The following is a 21,931-nucleotide window of genomic DNA, read 5'->3' on the forward strand; positions in this document are numbered from 1 at the left end:
ATGTTGGGTTAGTTGGGTAGACATTGGGTCCAGATTATTTAGATGTACCTGATTAAATTTTTTTACCCTGGCGAAGAACTTTCTGGAAAACCCTTGCATTTTGTGGGCGAGCATTCTCCTGCTGAAAAGAAAAATGTCAGTTGAAGGCTCTACATTAAGAGGTAACATGTGGCCATAGGATATCCTGCCCATATTGCTGAGCTGTTAGTGTCCCTTGTATAACTACTAGGGGTGACTGACTGTCTTTTGTGATGACTCCAGAGAAAATCACACCAGCATTTGGAGCAGTGTGCTGACAGGTTTAAAGCTCTCAGCACAAGGCCTCCATACTCAAACCCGATCATTGTCAACTGAGTGACCATGGTCTCTCACCAAGGAGTACTTTACACAAAGTCTTTGAGAGACTTTTTATTAGGGCAGCAGGGGAATCGTTTACATATCTGCCTGCGACACTACTGCATGCAACAGTTACTAGCAGACTTTTTTTTTTTTTTTTTTTAAGAACTCGACCACTGAGTTCGGCTGAATTTCGGCTGGAATTACCCTTTAATTCTGGCCAGTGTATAAAAAGCCTCAGTGGTCAGTTAAATATTAATCTTGAAGACAGACACAAACTTGCTTTCTTTTATTTCTTGTGGTCAAAAATCGCTCTGAGTGGCTCTTCAGCTCCCTCACAAAGTTGTGCCGAGTCGTTATTGTGCAACAAGCCCACTATATTTTCATTTCTACTACAGTGGATCTTCTTTAAAGATGTTCTGATGAGGTTTTCAGCATATACACAAACATGATTGAGCCATGATTTGAGCATTTAGAGCCTAGCTTCCTCTTCTTGCAGTTACTGCCTCCCTGAGGCATTATTCAGCAGGATAATGCTCGCCCGCATGGGTTCCCAGGAACGTCTCCGCCAGATTACAGCAGCATACAAGCATGCAGGATCTACAGGCCCAACTTCAACATATATTGGTAAATGTGCTGAAGGATACCAAATGGAAACTGTATGTCTGTATAGCTTGTCTTATATTGAGGCTAGAGGCTGCCAAATAGACTAGAGGCTACTAGAGTAAAGTTTTCCCCAGTAAACTTTTTTTTTTTTTAACCCTTCGCTCTAATATCGTAATCACATACTGGCTGCAGTATTTGCTTCTCTATAGTCTTAACATTTGTTCAATTAGACGTTCGTTCCTACAGTCTGTCCCCCGTAAAGCCGAGCCAGACTTGGCAGGCCTGCCAACTGTTGGGCAACATCGAAATGTCAGCCAGTCCTACTGTGCGTCTGTTTGTTTAGCGTGTTTTTTTAATATGTTTGTTTTTGTTTGTTTCCTGTAGAGTAGAGAAGGCGAGACGGGCAGTGTTACTGGCAGCAGCTGTTAAAATAAAAAGAAGAACATTGTAGAAAGAGAGCCTTGGCTGCGGATTCGGCGCAGGTGCTCCGGACAACTTGTTTTTGTGGCATTCTCAAAAGCACGTGCTGCTTAACCCGTGGTAACGGGCCGTCTCGTCTCAGGGTGGGTTACACGAGGCGGGGGAGGGAAGTGGGTGTGCGTTCGCTAACATGGAAACTTTTATTCACTCTTGGATCGTCCAAACGCAGGTTTTCATTGGACCTGTCTGCCAGCGGTTTCCAAACATGCAGCGCTACTTCTGGTTTTATGGACTTAACTGCTTTTCGTGGAACACGTTCAGCTTTTTAAATAGAATTGAGGATACTGCAATGTGTGTGTGTGTGTGTGTGTGTGTGTGTGTGTGAGACAGATAGAAAGAAGGGGGTGTGTAGGACTGTGTCTGGAGAGTCATGTAAGCTGTAGAACGGCGGTGGTCCCCGGGGAGCGAGGTGGAATTGCAGAAATGCTGTGAAGGCTTGCCCCCAAGGCTGCAGGCTCCTCAGACGACTGGGGCCATATGGGCTGTAAATGGGCGGATGAGAAAGGAGGGATGGGGCAGTTTGTCTGCAGGTTTTCAGCTTCCCAGCAGGAGAACTTTAAACCCTTTCATTTCACTCGCTCTGATTCCTTTAGTGTGTTCCTTTAGTCTCATCCCTCTCTCTCTCTCACTCTCTCACACTTATATATTTCTTTTCCTCTTTCTTTCTTTCTTTCTTTCTAACTCTTCTTTCTCTCTTTTCTGGCCTCCTCTTTCTACCCACATTCCTTTTTTGATCACATCTTTCTACTTTTATCTCTTTGTTTTTGCCCGTATCTCTCTCTTCCTTTATCTTTCTGGCTCCCTTTTATTCTCCCTCTCTCTGTCTTCATCCCTCTCTCTTTCTCACTTTCTTGCAAAGAAATCTCATCTTTTTCTCTTCTATTTCTTGCTATCTCTCTTCACTCTTTTGTAGCTTCACTTTTTTTGGCTCCCTCTTTTGATCATGTCTGTCTGTCTTTCATCTCTTTCTGTTTTTGCCCATCTCCCTCTCTTCCTTTCTTTCTCTCCATCCCTCGTTTTCTCACATTTCTTTGTTTTTTCCTCTCTCGCTTACATTCTGTTTTGCACATCTCTCTTTTTCTTCCATTATTCCCATATCTCCCCCTTTTCTTTTGTGCCATCTCTCTCTCTCTTTCTTTCTCTTTCTCTCTATCTCTCTCTCTCTCTCTCTCTCTTGTTCTTAGTGAATGTGTGAGGTGGACAAAAAGTGACACATGCACCCTCTCTCTTTTACTCACACTCTCTCTCTCTCTTATATACACACTCGCACACATTCCAATTAAACCAAATGGTGAAGAGAATGAGTAAATATGCTGTCTTTCAGTTCTCCTTGTTTTTTTTTCTCTCACATTCCCCCATTCTTTCTCTCATACACACACACACACACACACACACACACATGCAAAAAGCACCCCCAAACCCGGCTGCTGTGTGTCAGGGTGTTGTTGATTTCTCTGTTGTAGCCAGCGGTGGATTCTGCCTGCAAACCAGTACACAGTTCGTGTCCCTCAGGGGGACACTAATCCTCGTCTCAGCACTCACTTCTCACGCTGAGTCAGTCAGTAGGGCGGCTCCCTCTGCCCCCTCGGACCACCGGTCTGCAGTACTCACCCTGCTGTCATGCTTTAGCAGTGAGTAGCTCTTACTTCAGCTTTACAGTTCGGCCTGATTTCTTACTCCAGGATGGGGCAGAGCTGGCATTTAGCCAATCAGGGCATGTTACTTCTGCCTCAACTGAACTCGCAGGAAGTAGAATCCAGACAGCCAGAAAAAACAGCTGACCATGTGTGTGTGAGTGCACCAGTGTCTGTGAGTGCACCAGTGTCTGTGAGTGCACCAGTGTCTGTGAGTGCACCAGTGTCTGTGAGTGCACCAGTGTCTGTGAGTGCACCAGTGTCTGTGAGTGTACCAGTGTCTGTGAGTGCACCAGTGTCTGTGAGTGCACCAGTGTCTGTGAGTGCACCAGTGTCTGTGAGTGCACCAGTGTCTGTGAGTGCACCAGTGTCTGTGAGTGCACCAGTGTCTGTGAGTGCACCAGTGTCTGTGAGTGCACCAGTGTCTGTGAGTGCACCAGTGTCTGTGAGTGCACCAGTGTCTGTGAGTGCACAAGCGTCTGTGAGTGCACAAGCGTCTGTGAGTGCACAAGCGTCTGTGAGTGCACAAGCGTCTGTGAGTGCACAAGCGTCTGTGAGTGCACAAGCGTCTGTGAGTGCACAAAAAAAGTGTGAGTGTACAAGTGTGTGAGTGCACAAGTGTGCGAGTGAGTGATGGTTTTCCTGGATTTCCTGTGTGTGTCTGTGCCTGTCTGTATGCGTCTGGTTTGGTGCCCTAAATTCGCTTCCAGTGTTTTGTCTTTTCTACTCTCAGAATCTTCTCTGAGTTTCCGTCCCTCAGGGCTGCAGTAATCGCTGCTGTCGGAGCTTCTAGTTGCGCTGTAGAAGTGGTCAGGATATAAAAACAGCCCAATTATAGTGTGGGAAAGAGGACGAGTGCTGAAAGACAGAATGGACGTCAAAAAAGGAAGCATGCAGAATGAAAGATGACATTTAGTTCAGTTTATGTTTCGAGTTAAAGGGCCATTATGGATTATTTGTACTGTACTAACTTATAACATGATCAGGATTTTTAATCAGATATTAAGGAAACATGTTAAGTTTAGGCACTGGCACCTTGTGTCAGCAGAGCTTTAACCAGTGTTTTCTTTTTTCCTTTTATTTAAACTATGTTTTATGGCATCGTAATCTGTGTGGCCTGTGTAGCCAATGAACCAGCCCACTGCCTGTCCCATTTCCACACCCGGGGTTGCCAGGTATAGAACACAATAGTAGGCAAACAGTGTCCTGCAGCCATGGCTATTTTTCTTTAGCACAGGTCATCATTATCTTCAGTGAGGTTTGTTAACCCTAGCTTAGCCCTAGCCCTTCTTTTACTTCCATTTCTTCTTAAAATAATACGTTTGTGTCAGCAGTGCATGCATTCATTAGAAGGGGTGTCCAAAAATGTTGATATAGTGTATTTTAGTAAATAATAAAATTTTCATGTTTTTTTTACATAACTCAAATGATTCAGAATGCCCTGACTGATCCACCACATTTTGAGTTAAAATGCTAAAATGATGTTCCTCATCTGTTCCTTTTTAAAGTAGTGCATCATCCCTCCAGGATTCCCATACTCAGAATCAGAAATGCCCAGAAACCATCCAATATCATATTCAGTCATGCGTGGAATGTCATAATAAGCCCTCATTATGAATGACCTATTTTGTATTTCTGTTTGCATTAAAATGTCATGCTTTGTTAATTTTCTGCTTTCTTTCTTTTCCAGTACGCCTTTAATGATCTGAGCGGCTCTGTGTCCCTCGCCTGGGTCGGAGATGGAACAGGGGTAAGTCTCAAAGTCTCACTTTGCCACATTGTGTCTAAATTAAATATATTGTTTTTAACGTCAATATCCTCCATTATATCACTCCTCATGTTTAAACTCTCAGGCTTTATTAATAGGACACTCAGTTTGCAGTCTGTTAGAGGCGGATACTGCAGATTATCAAGCAGAAATAGCAGCTGCAACCATCCAGCCAAATAGTTGCATAAATCATTCACTTAACTGAGATTAGATAACAGTGATTAAAAAAATGGAGCAGATTTGAATTGGTTTTCAGATTTGAGTTTTGTCCACTTTAATACTTCAGCTGAAATTTACTCTGAAAGATGCAAATAAAACTGCACTAGCATGGCAAAAGTCATGGGACAGAAACTAGTATAGTCATAGCTAAAGAATGAACACTACCACTCTTTGCACTGTTCACTAGTGGTGCAATCACAGGGCATCTCACAATGTAATATTATCACTATACTTTAATTCTGTGCTGGTGTTCCCAGTACACACGTGATCCTTGAATCAACCCTATTCAAATGATATCTCCTTACAACTTACACAGGTGTGGACACCTCCCAAGCTGCATTAGGCAACCTGTGTATGCTCCTTTTAAAGGAATTCTTTGGTGAAAAATCAGTTTAGCATGATTATCAGCTAATTACAAAGTTTAAGTGGGTGTATTAAAGCAGTAAACAGACTGAAATGTGCAAAAATGTTGTAAATCACTTCAATTTGTTCTCACATTTTGCAGCAAGGAGAGGAGTAGGCGGGAAAATCATTTTACAATGACAAAACAAAACAACAGAATAAAAGACAAGGATTACAACTGAGTAAAAAGAACTATGGCAAATGAATACCCTTACACAAACTAACAGCACTGATGTGGAAAAACGCCCAAGATCAGTCCAAGAACAATGAAACAAACAGACAAGAAACACCTGGGGCAGATAACATTTGGGAGCACTAAACAATAGGCAGGACAAGGGCGGAGACAAGGGAGGAGACAAACCGAAAAACAAACAAACAAACAGATTATATATAAAGAGACCAACAGGCAGAAAAGGAAGCAGGCCTAGTCACAGTTAACAGCAGTGCGAGCCGCAGCTAGCAAAACATAGTGCTGATAAATTCCATCCGACAGCGCTAAACTGAGGATCCCTGAGTGTGAGAGTTCCCAACCAAGGACACTATACTGTAAGCTAGCGGTTCATCCCAAGTACCTTATTTTAACACAGTAAACACGCAGACTACAGTCTGATATACTCACCTCTGAATGGCAAAAGTGCTAGCACTACAGTGGCTAGTGGGTAGTGCTAATACTGTTTCAACTCCAGTGCTGGAAAAACTTCACTGAAACTCCTGTGTAACCCTATCTGACTGTTCATACATACGGAATTCATACGGCGGATTATACTGCACCGGAATATAAGGTGCACTTAAGTTTCCCTTATTGTGCGATAAATGCGTTAAATAAATAGGTAAATATATAAATTAAACATGTCTTGGCTGATTGACTGCCTCATGGGTCAGTGTTATTTATTTATTTATTTTTGCTGGTTTGCCCTCTAAGCTGTTTGAGGCCTTGTGGCTTGGTGTGTGTTGGATCCGTGTGTGTGTGTGTGTGTGTGTGTGTGTGTGTGTGTGTGTGTGTGTGTGTGTGTGTGTGTTTCTGACTCCGAGTGTGTGGAATGTGACCCTTCTGAATGGAATGTCATTGACAAACCAGAGCAGCGAATTTCAACGCTGCACACGGCTTGCTTTCTGAAAGGACGCTCTGCTTCCTTAAACCGCAGACCACTACTCTAAATCTGACTGACGGAAATAGCCAACAGCCCTTAGTCAGCAATTCCCCTGCAGCGGAATTCAGGCTAGGAATATCAGGAATGCTTATGAATTTGCTTGCTCAAGAGTTTTAGCCTTGGCCACATAATGATTGGTTGTCTCTTATTTCCTTAGATGTTTCAGGGTTGTATTTTTATATCTTTAACCTCTTCAACTCTGTGACCTTGTTACAGCCTAGGGGTTGATGTTCAGTAACTACAGTCTGCTCTACAGTCTTATTGGTGAAGAAAAACTGTTCAAGTTTGAAGAGTTTGAGCAGAAATAGTAATAATTTTAAATGTTTTTTTGTTTTATGGACGATAAATTGTCTCAGAAATTATTGCGATAAACAATTGTATTGTAATTTCGACTTTACAATAAAATCTGATCAATCTTATGAGGGAAGATCTACGTTTTAGAGTCACAAATTTGTTTATGTTCACCATTTAAAGAAAGACCTGTTGTGCTGTTTGCTCTTTTGCTCTCAGTGCTTTTCCTCGTAAGGCACACACAGGAAAGTGTCAGTCGTTTTGTCTTGCCTTGGAACAGAAGTTACACATGCCTGTGTATCACTTGTTTGAACAGTGTGAAAAACTAAAGCAGCAGTAAAACTGTACTCCATGTGTACACAAGAGGACTGTACAGTGCGGCCAGCTAAAAACTCTCTCTAAAGAAGATCCATGCTCTTTTGTAGCCAGTGAGAGTTTGAGCTTCAGTTGAAGCTCTAAATGTAAAGCTGTAAGAGTCTTAAAACCCGAAAGAGGTGGATTTGCTCAGGCCCGGGTTCTGTGGTGTCTGTCTGGCTGACTGAGACTCTGAATCCCTATTAAATGCTTCACTGCACAGCTAAGCCTGGGTTCCCTTGTCAGCTGACTTGCTCTGAGCACACCTCGTTCTCAGTCTCACAGAATGACACACACACACACACACACACACACACCCATTGATCATGGTTTTGCAACTGAACATCAAGCCATCAAACCACACAAAACCTGTGGATTCAGCTTACACTTTTCCCATTGGCTCCTGCAATCATTTATTTATAGTGGATGTCACTATCTCACTTTCATCCACCATCAGTGTGTAGTTGTCCCCCACTTTGTCTATAATAATAAATAATTTATAGCCAGAATATATAGATTGACTTAAAAATGATGTTTCTTTGATTTTACAAAATTGAAAACCTCTAGGATATAATCAAGAGGAAGCTACACTGTTTGAATTTTTTGCACCAGGAGTGGCGTAAAGTTATCCAAAAGCAATGTGTAAAAGTGGTGGAGGAGAACATGCCAAGATGCATGAAAGCTAATTAACTGATTTAAAAAACAGGGTTTTTCCACCAAATATGGATTTCTGAACTCTTAAAACGTCATGGATGTAAACTGTTTTTTTTTTTTTTTTTTTTTTTTTGCATTATTTGAGGTCTGAAAGCTCTGCTTCTTTTTTATTATTTCAGCCATTTCTCATTTTCTGTAAATAAATGCTCTAAATGACAATATTTTTAATTGAAATTTGGGAGAAATTTTGTCTGTAGTTTATAGAATAAAACAACATTGTTCATTTTACTCAAACATAAACCTATAAATAGCAAAATCAGAGAAACAGAGTCTCTTAATTGTTTTCAGAGCTGTATATTTTTAATGTCAGGATGTGTTCATAGTTTTTGGCAATGGAGTCTTTTAACCATGTCTGTGAATTTAGATAACTCTACTTTACATTACACTGTACTGAGAATGGCTGCTGTATTTTTGTGTGCAGGTGCTTTTGGTCCTCACCACATTTCAGGTGCCTCTGTTCATGATCCGCTTTGGCCAGTCCAAACTGTACAGGAGGTAAGAGAGGCCCAGGAAACATCCAGCCCTTTGGGGTCACTCACACATATGATACACAGTGTACCATTCAGTTATTATAGTGTTTGCATATCAAATTATTCTGTCTTCTATTTTTTCTTAGGATCAATTACTTTAAAATTGTTTACTTTAAAAATGTCAGAATTTAATTCAAGCTACGGTTTTTCACAGTTCAACCCATCAAACTGTTTGAGATATTTATGAGAAAATTGTACAGTTTTAGAATAGATTTCTAATAGAACACTGTTACCTCAGTATTTAGGTTTAAACTGGCGTTAAGTGGCCTGAACTGGTTCTTCACTTTAATGGTGCTAATGTTCAGCCTCCCTTTTTTTCTGTCCCTCTATTTTTATAGATTCTCACCTTTTCACTCCACTCCATACCATTTTGATAAAAGCAAAAGTAATAACAATGTAATAACACAATGTTATTGGCAGTGCAATAACCTAATAGTAAAAGTGATATAATAATAGGAAAAGCTTTTTAATCAGGAATTTCTGTCTCTCTATATTGTCTTTTTCTTTCTTTCATTCTTTTTCAACTATTTTATTATCATTTGTTAATAAAAACTCTATGGTCTCTTCTGTGGGTCAGCGAAGACTATGGAAAGTCCTTTCAGGATGTCACCGATCTCATCAACAACACCTTCATCCAGTCAGAGTTTGGCATTGCCATTGGCCCAGAGAACTCAGGAAAGGTGTGTCCCTGAGTTGCACAGACATTTTTAGAAATCGTCTAAAGGTAAAGGGTATAAATAAAGGTCCTGACACTGGACACTATATTCCTGTTCTCTCAGGTGATCCTCACAGGTGATGTGTCTGATGGTAAGGCCTCCCGGATCTTCCGCTCGATGGACTTTGGGAAGAGTTTTTATCCCTCGGATTTACCGTTCCAGCCCATAATGCAGATTGCCTACAACCCAGAAAACAGCAGCATTCTTACTGCCATCAGCATCACGGTAAGAACAACAGTTAACATTAAACATTACTGATTATGTTAAATCAGTGTTAGATGGAGCACCTTCATTCCAGAGAACACAGATCCACTACTCCATTGATTCTCTACAGGGGCTAGAGAAGAGAGAACGGACAAAATATTGTGTTTAATGGTACCAGTGTGCTGAAACGACTAAGCTAAGCCAAAATATTCATTCTAAAAACTGGGGTGTCTGGTCGCTCTTTGCGGGAGTTCTTCTGGCCACGTCACGTGTCTTTTCGTACTTACGTCACATGTACAGCCTCTAACAGAGGATCCGGCTCAATTTTACTGAACGCGAGCAACTGGTGGAGCAATGGAGACTTCAGAAGAGGAAACTCGTAGCTTAGTAGCTCATTCACTCATAGTAAAACCAAAGAATCGAAGAAGTGAAGTTTCTGACTGAGCACGCTCTCTCTCTCTGTCTGAACATAACCTGGAATCAGATTCATCCGCTCTGAAAGGAGACCACATCACACCCACCCAGTTTAAAATGATTCTATCGCATGCTCAGTGCAATTGCCCACACTCACCAGAGAGGGCCCTCAATCCCAAAACTTTAAGCAAATACCAGGATTGGAAGGCGAGTCTTGGGGAGTTTAGAGCACTTATGTTTCAGTAAAAATTTTAATATTTGACTTCACATATCAATACAACAGGATTTAAAAATTGTGATGTATTGTCCCAGCCAAGCAATTAATGATTTAATGTTTTAAAAAAGGTGCATTAGAGGACATTAGTGTGTTTAAAGTAAAACTGTCTGTTTCTGTTCTATTACAGTATGACCTGTGGCTCTCTACAGATTTTGGACAAAGCTGGAAAAAGATTCATGACACAGTGTGTCTGGTGAAATGGTAAGAGAGGAAAAATGGTAATGCTAGTGTGTAAGCACAGATGCATCTCACAAGTACAGAGATTAAGATGCTGAGATACTTAAAAAATAGCACATAATTATGTATGAGCTCACACACACACTTAGTAATGTTCAAAATATTTATTGAACCATGGATAATTTATTAATGTTTTGTCCCAGCGCCTGCGGTCGTTATGAAAGCTGTGGTTGTTGAGTGTGTGGACATTTGCACATGATGATTAAAATCAGAATTAGGCTTCATTTGCCAACTATTTTTTTACACATACAAGTAATTTGTCCTTGTATACGCCAGCATTCCTATGTAATGAACCCTAATTCTGACTCTGATTTAGATTAATTACCTGATTAGTCTTTGGGCGTGCATCATGTCAGATAATCTCATAAAATATATTAAGCAAGCAGTAAAAACATAAAATACAGTACAAAATGATAATACTGTACGATGAATACATTAAATTATTCATTTTTTTAATATTTGTATGATACAGCCTGAAGGTACAAACAAGTCAAAGCTGGCCATACAGCTCTGGAAAAAAATAAGGGAGCACATAAAATTATGAGTTTCTTTGATTTTACCAACTTGAAAACCGCTGGAATATAATAAAGAGGAAGATTGATGATCACAAGCCATCAAACCAAACTGAACTGCTTGAATTTTTGTTGCACCAGTAGTGGCATAAAGTTTTCCAAAAGCAGTGTGTGAGACTGGTGGAGGAGAACATGCCAAGATGCATAAAAACTGTGATTAAAAATTAGGGTTATTACACCAATTATTATTTTCTTGTTTTATTTGAGGTCAAATTTCTCATTTTCTGCAAATAAATGCTCTAAATGACAATATTTTTATTTGGAATTTGGGAGAAATGTTGTCTGTAGTTTCTAGAATAAAACAACAATGTTCATTTTACTCAAACGTATACCTATAAATAGCAAGTCTCTTAATTTTTTCCAGAGCTGTATATGGATCAATGTCAGCCTTCAAATGCACAAAAACAGAGCAATATTTTTTATTTATTTTATCTGTTATGTTTTAAGGTGTTAAGGTTGGTGATATGTATGTGTTTGTAATTTCAGGGGTACTGCTGATACTCTCTTCTTTACCACAAATCCCAATGGATCCTGCAGTAAGTACTATATTGTAATTAACAACCACATATGGAGGAGAATATTTATATATATGTGTGTGTGTGTGTATTTATAGTATTTATAGTCATGTATGTATATGTATTTATAGTCAATGTAAAAATTAAAATACTATAAAGAAAGATAAACATTAAATGAGAAGGTGTGTCCACACTTTTATGCCCAACAGAAAACCATTAATTGCTTCAGTGAATAATAATGACTGAATGTTTTTACTAAGGTGACAAGGGAATGCTGGAACTGAGGAAGACGTCAGACAATGGTCAAAGCTTTAAGACTATTGGGAGCAGGATCTACTCCTTTGGGCTGGGAGGTCGCTTTATTTTCGCTTCAGTCATGTCTGCCACGGTACGTTCCTGCAGCTCTGTGTAGAAATCCTACACAAACACACACATACAACAGTTAGCATAGCTTTATAGAGCAGAACATGAGTTTGTCTTTGTCTCCTGACCTCTCTATTTCTCTTTATTTTTCTTCTCAGAGTTTGACGCGCATGATCCACGTGTCTGTGGATAAGGGTGAGGTGTGGAACATGGCCCAGCTGCCCACAGTGGGACACGAGCAGTTTTACTCCATACTGGCTGCCAACAACGACATGGTGTTCATGCACGTGGACGAACCTGGAGGTCAGTCACTTGACAAACTTCACAAACATATATATTTACACTATATTGTTGAAAGTATTCAGCATTAGTTTATCACTACACACCTCCAAACTTCATGTAGCTTCAGATTAGTTCATCACTACACACCTCCAAACTTCATGTAGCTTCAGCAGAGTTAATCACTACACACCTCCAAACTTCATGTAGCTTCAGCAGAGTTCATCACTACACACCTCCAAACTTCATGTAGCTTCAGATTAGTTCATCACTACACACCTCCAAACTTCATGTAGCTTCAGATTAGTTCATCACTACACACCTCCAAACTTCATGTAGCTTCAGCAGAGTTCATCACTACACACCTCCAAACTTCATGTAGCTTCAGATTAGTTCATCACTACACACCTCCAAACTTCATGTAGCTTCAGCAGAGTTCATCACTACACACCTCCAAACTTCATGTAGCTTCAGATTAGTTCATCACTACACACCTCCAAACTTCATGTAGCTTCAGCAGAGTTCATCACTACACACCTCCAAACTTCATGTAGCTTCAGCAGAGTTCATCACTACACACCTCCAAACTTCATGTAGCTTCAGATTAGTTCATCACTACACACCTCCAAACTTCATGTAGCTTCAGCAGAGTTCATCACTACACACCTCCAAACTTCATGTAGCTTCAGAGTTCATCACTACACACCTCCAAACTTCATGTAGCTTGAGATTAGTTCATCACTACACACCTTCAAACTTCATGTAGCTTCAGATTAGTTCATCACTACACACCTTCAAACTTCATGTAGCTTCAGAGTTCATCACTACACACCTCCAAACTTCATGTAGTTTCAGATTAGTTCATCACTACACACCTTCAAACTTCATGTAGCCCCAGAGTTCATCACTACACACCTCCAAACTTCATGTAGCTTCAGATTAGTTCATCACTACACACCTTCAAACTTCATGTAGCTTCAGATTAGTTCATCACTACACACCTCCAAACTTCACGTAGCTTCAGATTAGTTCATCACTACACACAATGTTGTCATGTAACCAATAGATGGTACATGCAGTGTCCATATGAGGCCAAAGGGTCTTAAGATTAAAGCTAAATTCTCGATCATATAATTGCTACATTAATTCATTTTCAAATATATTTTTTATCTATTTAGATATTTTTCGAACTTGTGACATTCATGATTGCCTCAGAAGAGCCTCTCATGATGTTATTCATCATAACGATAACATACTTTCTTGTTGCCCCTCTATAGTTTAAGTTGATTCCATCTTTTACCGTGTTTATCTGTCTGCAGACTCTGGGATGGGCACCATCTACGTGTCGGATGACCGAGGCACCGTGTTCTCCAAGTCCCTTGAGCGCCATCTCTACACATCCACAGGGGGCGACACTGACTTCACCATTGTCTCCTCTCTCAGGGGGGTCTACATGACCAGTGTGCTGGCTCAGGGTACGTCTATGTTGGGAATGTACTGTCTCTACTTCATACTATGGGTTGGTTTCCAAGACATTGATTAAGCCTGGTCTTTTGAATGGAGATTTTCTACTGAAAGGGCGCACCGTATTATAAGCAACACTAGTAAGGAACATGGGTGTCACCATGTTTTCCTTCTAATTCAGCAGGTCTCGCCGCTGGGTGGTGGCGGTGGTGGGGTAACTAAAGCAAAGCTAAGCTAAGTAAACAAAATTGTATTAAAAAAAAAGAGCGCTGGTTGTTAATCTACACAGATTTCTCTCCTGAAAAGTCCTGTGTATTTGGGTGAGTAAAGCTCTTCCATTTATGTACAGTAAGTTTAGATTTCCAGATTTACGCTAAGGCTGGGTGCAGCAGCATTAGCAATAGCGGCTAACCGCTAGCTGTGGTTAGAGCTAGAAAATGCCACCCGACTGGGCTACACTGAGGACCCCTCAGTGTTCCGTTAAGCCAGGGCTCTATCACCTAGCGGTTTGCATTTGGTTAGAATTTTCCAGCACTGGGGAACAAGGGAGGAGAACAGTCTGGATTGCTTTGTGTGAATGTTAACGTAAGCCTTGAGGAGCAAGTGCATGTAGGAGGGAGCCTGTGCCCTCATCACCTTTTAGGCAATCATAAGGGCTTCAAATTTGATATGAGCAACAACTGGTAGCCAGTGGAGCTTAGTGAGCAGTGGGGTGACATGCCCATTTTGGTTGGTTATGAATGCCGCTGCATCCTGGACCACCTGTAGACCACCTCTAAAATGTCAAGACGTGTTTAAACTTTAGTACTAGGTGTACTTGTACCAGTTGTGTTTATGTGTAATACATGTGTGTAATACTGTGTAACACTCGGTGATGTGAGCTCTTGTGTGTGCTGCTCTTTCCTTTTTTTTCTTTGCAGATGGTTCCGTTCAGACCGTGGTGACATTCGATCAAGGGGGTAAATGGAGACCCCTCCGGAAACCCTGGAATGGGAAATGTGACGCCACCGCAGGGGACCCTGGCTTGGTGAGAGCCTATTACACACACACACAGCAAACCAAGTTTAGAGAAACCTGAAGCATAATCGGTAGATATTATCACTCTCATAACAGCAACTATTGATTGGAAACATTGATTTGCCGCGTGCATCATTTCCTCTATTTCTTCCATTTCCTCCAAGTCAGATTCTTAGCACATGTAAATAAACCTGGCCTGTAAAGTGATTCTGATTATGACTAATCGACTAATAGAAATGAGCTAATATTACTTTTAATTAAAAGCAATTATAAAACTAAAGACTGAAACTCAAGTTAAGTCATTATTACAGAGATACAAGGTTTTGTTATGACGACGACAGTACACAAGTTGCTTCAGTGTTTCCTTCTCTTAACCATACAAGGGTAAAATAATGCAGCCGGTCTGCAGCCAGATTTGGTGCCATGCTTTTTGTTTATAGCGGATGGAGTGACTGTTTTACGAGAGCTAAATCTCAGAGCCTTTGGAAAGACCACCAGCGACTCCAGCCGCTGGATGTCTCTGTGGACACTGATGATGTCAGTGGTGCCATTACTGCCCTGTTTCTTCTTACTTCCAGACGAAAAAGTCCTGGTAGTGAACTGAAAGTACGCTCATGAACAGTGCCTATGTATAGGCTGGAATGCTGCTTCTTCACTACTGTATAATTACTATAGAGCTGTCAAATGCTGCATATCCAGAGATATACATGTGTAAAATCATGTAATATTACATGGAATATCTACATGCTTCAGTTTTTTTTAGTTTACACAAAAAATCCACTGGCAAAATCTAGACTAAATATATGCAAATTAAGACAAATATATGTATATTAAGCAAAGCAATCTGCCAATGGGGTAAGCAAAATTTTTTTAGTAAGATTTCTTGCAAAAAGCAATGGCAAAGTCTCAAAATGAGTGAAGTAACACCTAAATCAAGCAAAAAAGTCACTATTTTTGGACACAAGAATCAGAATAACTTTCTGCAGAATAACTGCTTGATTGTGCTTATTTATTTTGAGTTCAAATTACTTAAAATAAGGTACAAATTCTAAGTAAGAATGATTAAGATAATTATCCCTAAAATAAGCAAAATAATCTAACACTTACAATGCTTAGTAAGACAAAAAGTCTTATCAGAGAAGAAAATAAGATTTATTTCCTTAAATTTTTAAAATTTCACTTGCTAAGATTTATAGTTTTTTGCAGCGCATGCTTTTTTTTTTTCCTTCGGATGCCACTTCTGTATTTGTCAGCCTGTCAACAAATGCACCACTTGTACAGATGTCCACAAGGGGGCATTTAAACTGCAGTATTATTGACAAAAATGGTGCAAAAGTAAAATACACTACCCTACCTGTAGGGGGAGCCCAGGAGCAAAAAATGCCGAAGCTTACATAAAGCTGCTTTAAACGAGGACTTTTACAAAATAACTTTCACAAAAATGTTCTTTAATGTATTGTAAAAACACTGACCTTACCTGATGTGTGTGTCTGTGTGTGTCTGTGTGTGTCTTTGTGTTCTGGCTGGTGCTCCCACAGTGCAGTCTACACATCCACGCCTCCTACAGCACATCCATGATGCTCAATGTGCCGATGCTGCCTCTGACCGAGCCCAATGCTGTCGGACTCATCCTCGCTCATGGTATCTGTGCCTGTACACATCATCGACACCAATCAAATCTTAATAGATTAAATTGCAATAAAATACAATGATGTGCGATGTGCCAGATGTCATGCGATGGCAGCATGCAAATTGATCAGGGGTGACTTGGGTGTATACATTGTGATGTGTTTTCTTGTGATTGTAATGTAGTGGGAATATCAGAGTTCGAGCAAGGCAAGATGGATGGGATGTTTAACATAAAATGTCCTAGAAGGCCAATATTACCCTACACAGCGCATCTACAGCAACTGGCTACAATTGTTCATTTGAGCAGACAAATGACTCTGACAGAAATCATCACATCCACATTCAATGCCAAACATACATCCAGAGTAACTGAATATTGTTAGGCTTTATTTTTAATCTATTTTACTTTTCTTTGTTCATGTCAATCTTAACCCCTCCGTCCACCTCTCCCCTCTCTCTCGTGCAGGCAGTGTAGGTGACGCCGTGTCCGTTTTGTCTCCTGATGTCTTCGTTTCTGATGACGGCGGATACACATGGTCACAGGCACTCAAGGGACCCCACCACTATGCCATCCTAGACTCAGGAGGACTGCTGGTGGCTGTGGAACACAACCCTAATCAGCCCATCTTCCAGATTAAGTGCGTGTGAATTTTCAGTCTGAGTCTGTGTAAAGGTGTGGGTTTATAAGACGTACATAGTGGGTTATGATAGGGTTGAATTATTTAGAATATTTTGTCCCCTCCTCAGAACTCAGGAATACTCCTGCTGACGAGGTAAAAGAGCACTCTCACAAATTGTGCTCTCTCAGGGCTCCAGCAGCTGATGGCAAGCTGCATGACTGGGATTTGAACCAGCAATCTCCCAGGGCCAGTTGTTCAAAAAATGTAATCCGGATCAAAATTATCCAGATTTGGTAATCACATTTTTTGCTATCCAGGATCAGGTGATCTGTCTTACTTTTAAGCCAGTTTTTCAAAGCAATATTGGATTGGATCAACCTGATCCAGAAACACAGTTTTCAGGATTACCTAATCCGGATTACCAGCTATGTAAAAAACAGATAGAAGAACCAACAGGGGTTGATGACTCCTTTTCTTGCAGTAACAAGATACTGCTTATTGCAAAACAATACGAGCAATTGAGCGTTTAAATGGAGTTCTGCAGAGACGCTTTGCATGCCTTAACTATTTGCGAGTCGAACCACAGGGAGCATGCAACATAACACTTGCATGTATTGTCCTGCCCAATGTTGCTACCAGACGCAATGTCCCTCTCTGTGATGTTCATGATGCACCTGAGCCTGTTGAAGAACCAGAACAAACTCTGGTGTTCTTTGCAATTGTTCGAAATTATTTTTGACAGCTTCATATCTGATAAATGTTCCTTTGACATTAATATACAGTGATGAATGACAGTGACGTAGATGAAAAAATGAATATATTATTTTTGTTTGTTATTGAAATCTTTTGGGGGGTTTATTTAATGGGGTCAAGATTGTTTTTATTTTTACGTTACTATAGTAAAAGGCTTAATTGGTAGCCAATGTCTACTTTATTACTGTAACGGTTAAACAGGTCAAGTGCAAAATAGAAGTAAATGTATATACACTAAATTGTACAAATGTTTTTTTTTTTACTTTAAAACTTTGATTTTAAAGTTTTACCACATTTACTTCCTGAAATCCCCCTTGAAATCCTACCCCTTGTTGGGATCAGGGTAATCCTGTTTTTTTGGATCAAAGTTATCCAAATCCTACTGAAAAGTTTTGAACAACAGAAACTGAAGGTTTGATCCATTTACAAACTAGGATTGGATTACGTGATCTGATCCGATTTCAGAATGCTTCTTTCCCTTTTGAACAACCCGTTTTCCAGATTTGATCCAATCCGATAACCAAAATCCATCAGATTTCCTCTGAACAACTGGCCCCCAGTTATAGTGGCAGTGCTTTAGACGGCTGGACCACTCTGAGCCCTGGAAAGCTCTTGTACAAAAATCATTTACTTTCTGTTTACTAGAATTCTAGATACTCTCAAAAGTTATATTTAGAATATCAGTTAGATTTACTCTCTTCTGTTTTTTTTAACAAAAAAAATCCAGCTTATCATACATTTTATTTGCTTGTTTGAAAGCATGAGTATTTACACAGTTAAACTGAGCTTATAGCAGTCAATTAACTCGCTGTTTTGATTCTTATGCTGTCAGATTTTCCACAGACGAGGGCCAGTGTTGGCATGTGTACAACTTCACAGATGAGCCGATATACTTCACGGGGTTGGCGTCTGAGCCTGGAGCTCGGTCCATGAACCTCAGTCTGTGGGGTTATAGGGAGTCCATGATGAGTCAGTACTGGGTGTCTGTCACTATAGACTTCAAGCAGCTTTTCTCCAGAGATTGTGAGTATGTGTATGCAAGCATACAAGCATAACATTACGACCACCTCCTTGTTTCTGCACCTATATGTTTACCAGCATATCGGAGCACTCTATAGTACTTCTTTTTCTATAGTACTTAGTACTATAGTGCTTCCTTTATTATACTCCTTTCCTTTTACTCCATTTTTGCTCGAAACGTCACATCATACGTCATAAACAGAGCGTTTTGCTCCTGTAAAAACAGACACGTGTTCCTGGTCCTGGACACAGTGAACGATTCAAAATTAGGTTCGAGAACCAGAATGATGTCATTACACGTCGGTGAAAAAGCGCTATGTGTGAACAGTGTTTAAAAACTCCAGCAGCACTGCTGTATCTAATGCACTCACTGTACCACCAGCACAACACACTAACACCTCATACACCACCACCATGCTAATCAATGCTAATCACTGCAGTGCTGAAAATAATAGCCCACCACCCAAATAATAGTAATAATAATAATAATAATAATAATAATAATAATAATAATAATAGGGTCCTGAGAATTGAAGAACCGGGTAAAAGAAGTAAAAAGTATACAGAGAAACAGATTACACACTTGTAAAAACATAAAAGTATGTTAAATTAGTAAAAGAAAATACTAAAAGTACATTTTCTATTTAATATACTTAATGAAAATGCACATTAAATATACTTTTCTGTTTTCTTCCATAAAATGTATTTTAAGCAATATGGTTTAAATTATGTTGTGTTGACAGGAAATATATATATAGGGGCATTAAATACTGATTAAAGTGTACTTTAATGTAGTTTTTTTCAGTGTAATTAAGGTGTACACAATATGTGCATCAATATGCAAAGTAGTACATTTACAATATGCTTCAAGTGTATTAAAAGTTATGTTTTAAAAAACATACTTAAATCTACTAAGTTCACAGAAGACGTATTAAAAAGCACTCAAAAGCACAACCTAGCACTTTTATGTTGTATTTAAATATAGCTGATTTGCAATTGAAATATACTTAAGTTGCCATAAATTGTTTCAAAATTGTACATTTAGTAAGTATTTAGGTACGTATTATTTGTAATGCTAAAAGTATGTACTTTTCCATGTTAAGTTTACTTAAATGCACTTTTCTTTTACAAGAATAGAAGGCCAAGAATACAGTCTGTAATTATTTATAGAAATACAGGGTGCTCCTTTACATGATCAGTGGTGCTAAAAAAAATGGATAATACATGTAAAATCAACTTTTTGCCCACTAATGTCACTTGCCGTTTTGAGCGGCTTAGAGAAAAAGAGGTCATTGTAACTGGAAACTATTAGCTTATTAGTGTAGCGTGTCTGTGTTTATAGTGTTTCTGGATGCTTGAAATTCCTCATGCAGATAACTGAGACAAACAAACACACTGCAAGTTTGGCGTGACCTGAGCCAGGTTGTGTTCTGTCTCCCCCTGCAGGTGGGGAGGGGGATTACGTGCAGTGGCTGGCCCACTCCGACAACACAAGTGATCAGACTGATGGCTGCTTGCTGGGATTTAAGGAAAAGTATCTAAGGTTACGGAAAGACTCCGTATGCTGGAACGGAAGAGACTACGTCATCTCCAAGCAGCCGACACAATGCCCGTGCACACTGGATGATTTCCAGTGGTGAGAAAGCTGAAGCACAGACAGCTCTGGAAAAAAATAAGAGACCACTTAAAAATGAGGAGTTTCTTTGATTTTACCAACTTAAAAACCTCTGGAATATAATCAAGAGGGAAATGGATGATTACAAGCCATCAAACCAAGCTAAACTGCTTGAATTTTTGCACCAGGAGTGAGTGGCATAAAGTTATCCAAAAGCAGTGTGCAAGACTGGTGGAGGAGAACATGCCAAGATGATGCATGAAAACTATGATTAAAAACCAGGGTTATTCCACCCCATATATAATATTGTGAACTCTTAAAACTTGTGTATTAATATAAACTTATTTTCTTTGCATTATTTGAGGTCTGAAAACTCTTTTTTGTTATTTCAGCCATTTCTCATTTTCTGCAAATAAATGCAAAAATACAATTTTTTTTTTTTTTAATTTAGGAGAAATGTTTTACATAGTTTATAGAATAAAACAAAAATGTTCATTTTACCCAAACATTTACCTATAAATAGAGAAAAATCAGAGAAACTGATTCAGAACCTGAAGTGATCTCTTAATTTATTTTCAGAGCTGTATTACATAATAATACAATTCTAACAAGGTTTTTTTTTTTTTTTTTACAAATTTAACAGTGCCAGCTCATAAATCTTTTTGCCATGTTTTTCATGTTGTAGTTCAGAAATATTGTGTTGTTTTCTATCCATTCAACATCCATGGCTGTTTAAAGAAGACTGTATGCTGTATTTAATATTCTTATTTATATGCAGTGACTTTGGATACTACCGGGCAGAGAACAGCTCAGAGTGTGTGGAGCAGCCGGATCTGAAGGGCCACACGCTTGAGTTCTGTCTACACGGCCGTAAAGAGCAGCTGCAGACTAGTGGGTATGGCATTGAATTGTTATATATTGTAAACATTATAGAATTAATAAAAAATGCAAGTTAGAATGTAGGTATGAAATAAAAACAATGGTCAAATATTTTTTGGGGGGTTTTCATAGGTTTCCATTAAGCCTGTCACAATAATCAAATTATCGACTTATCATACAATAAATGGATATGACTTCAATAAAATTTGATAATCGTGAAATCGTCTATTCTGTTTATTTGAACGTTTGTTCACATATATAACAGTGAACAGTATTTTAGCCAGTCATGCTAAATGACCAGTGCTTAAATAACTGTGACTCCATACAATCAGTGGGGAAGAAAGGTGAAGAAAATTATATATATTTTCCAAACTATTATTATTTAAAATCTTGTTGCATTTAAAAGAGTATAATTGTTTTGTTATGATGTACTATTATCATTTTGTCAGTGGAATTTTTTAAAAATGTTTTAAAATGACAATAATATTGTTTATCGCAATTATTTTCGTCCTAGTTTTCATTTATTTTGCCCCTTTTTTCACTATTGCATAAATTAAAACACTTACATGTACTTTTGTTTGGCCTTTTTAGTTAGAAATTGATTAAAAAAATGATTTAAAAAATATTTATTTTACACTAAAATTGTTTAACGTATTTTCTCCCTCATTTTGAAGGCCAATTACCCAACCCATTTATTAGCACTACCTTCTTTCCAACTAAAAATTGTGTTGCTACAGTTACAGGAAGATCCCCGGGGACCGATGTGAGGGGGGCAAAGTACCCGAGAGGCGAGTGATTGACCTGAGCAAGAAGTGTGTCAGTAACCTGCTGAGGCCAGAGCTACTGGTAATGAACCGTTGCAGTCTGATTCC

At 39.4% G+C, this 21,931-nt stretch overlaps 1 protein-coding gene and 1 long non-coding RNA gene across 4 annotated transcripts in view; one reads left to right on the plus strand and one right to left on the minus strand.

Annotated features, from left to right (window-relative positions):
• sort1a (sortilin 1a) overlaps positions 1–21,931 on the plus strand; it is a 36,909-nt gene that overhangs the window by 7,769 nt on the left and 7,209 nt on the right. The window contains exons 2-17 of the mRNA XM_022682393.2: positions 4,747–4,806; positions 8,377–8,450; positions 9,063–9,165; positions 9,265–9,426; positions 10,224–10,297; positions 11,392–11,441; positions 11,681–11,808; positions 11,942–12,086; positions 13,382–13,537; positions 14,447–14,553; positions 16,082–16,184; positions 16,639–16,810; positions 18,378–18,568; positions 20,012–20,201; positions 20,959–21,075; positions 21,797–21,905. Of these exons, the coding sequence (XP_022538114.2) occupies positions 4,747–4,806; positions 8,377–8,450; positions 9,063–9,165; positions 9,265–9,426; positions 10,224–10,297; positions 11,392–11,441; positions 11,681–11,808; positions 11,942–12,086; positions 13,382–13,537; positions 14,447–14,553; positions 16,082–16,184; positions 16,639–16,810; positions 18,378–18,568; positions 20,012–20,201; positions 20,959–21,075; positions 21,797–21,905 (1,941 nt within the window). The remainder of the gene's footprint in view (positions 1–4,746; positions 4,807–8,376; positions 8,451–9,062; positions 9,166–9,264; positions 9,427–10,223; positions 10,298–11,391; positions 11,442–11,680; positions 11,809–11,941; positions 12,087–13,381; positions 13,538–14,446; positions 14,554–16,081; positions 16,185–16,638; positions 16,811–18,377; positions 18,569–20,011; positions 20,202–20,958; positions 21,076–21,796; positions 21,906–21,931) is intronic.
• Positions 12,161–13,081, minus strand: LOC125787428 (uncharacterized). 3 transcript variants are annotated; one of them, XR_007429320.1, is made up of 6 exons: positions 12,978–13,081; positions 12,686–12,768; positions 12,557–12,642; positions 12,428–12,513; positions 12,299–12,384; positions 12,161–12,255 (listed from the first exon to the last, which is right to left on the minus strand). It is a non-coding gene; the product is annotated as an uncharacterized LOC125787428 (long non-coding RNA). The 3 variants fall into 3 exon arrangements; XR_007429319.1 differs by lacking the exon at positions 12,978–13,081 and having other exon boundaries at positions 12,161–12,212; positions 12,686–12,914; XR_007429321.1 differs by lacking the exons at positions 12,557–12,642; positions 12,978–13,081 and having other exon boundaries at positions 12,342–12,427; positions 12,471–12,556; positions 12,643–12,914.

This window comes from Astyanax mexicanus, chromosome 24, assembly GCF_023375975.1.
Source record: "Astyanax mexicanus isolate ESR-SI-001 chromosome 24, AstMex3_surface, whole genome shotgun sequence".
Lineage (NCBI taxonomy): Eukaryota > Metazoa > Chordata > Actinopteri > Characiformes > Acestrorhamphidae > Astyanax > Astyanax mexicanus.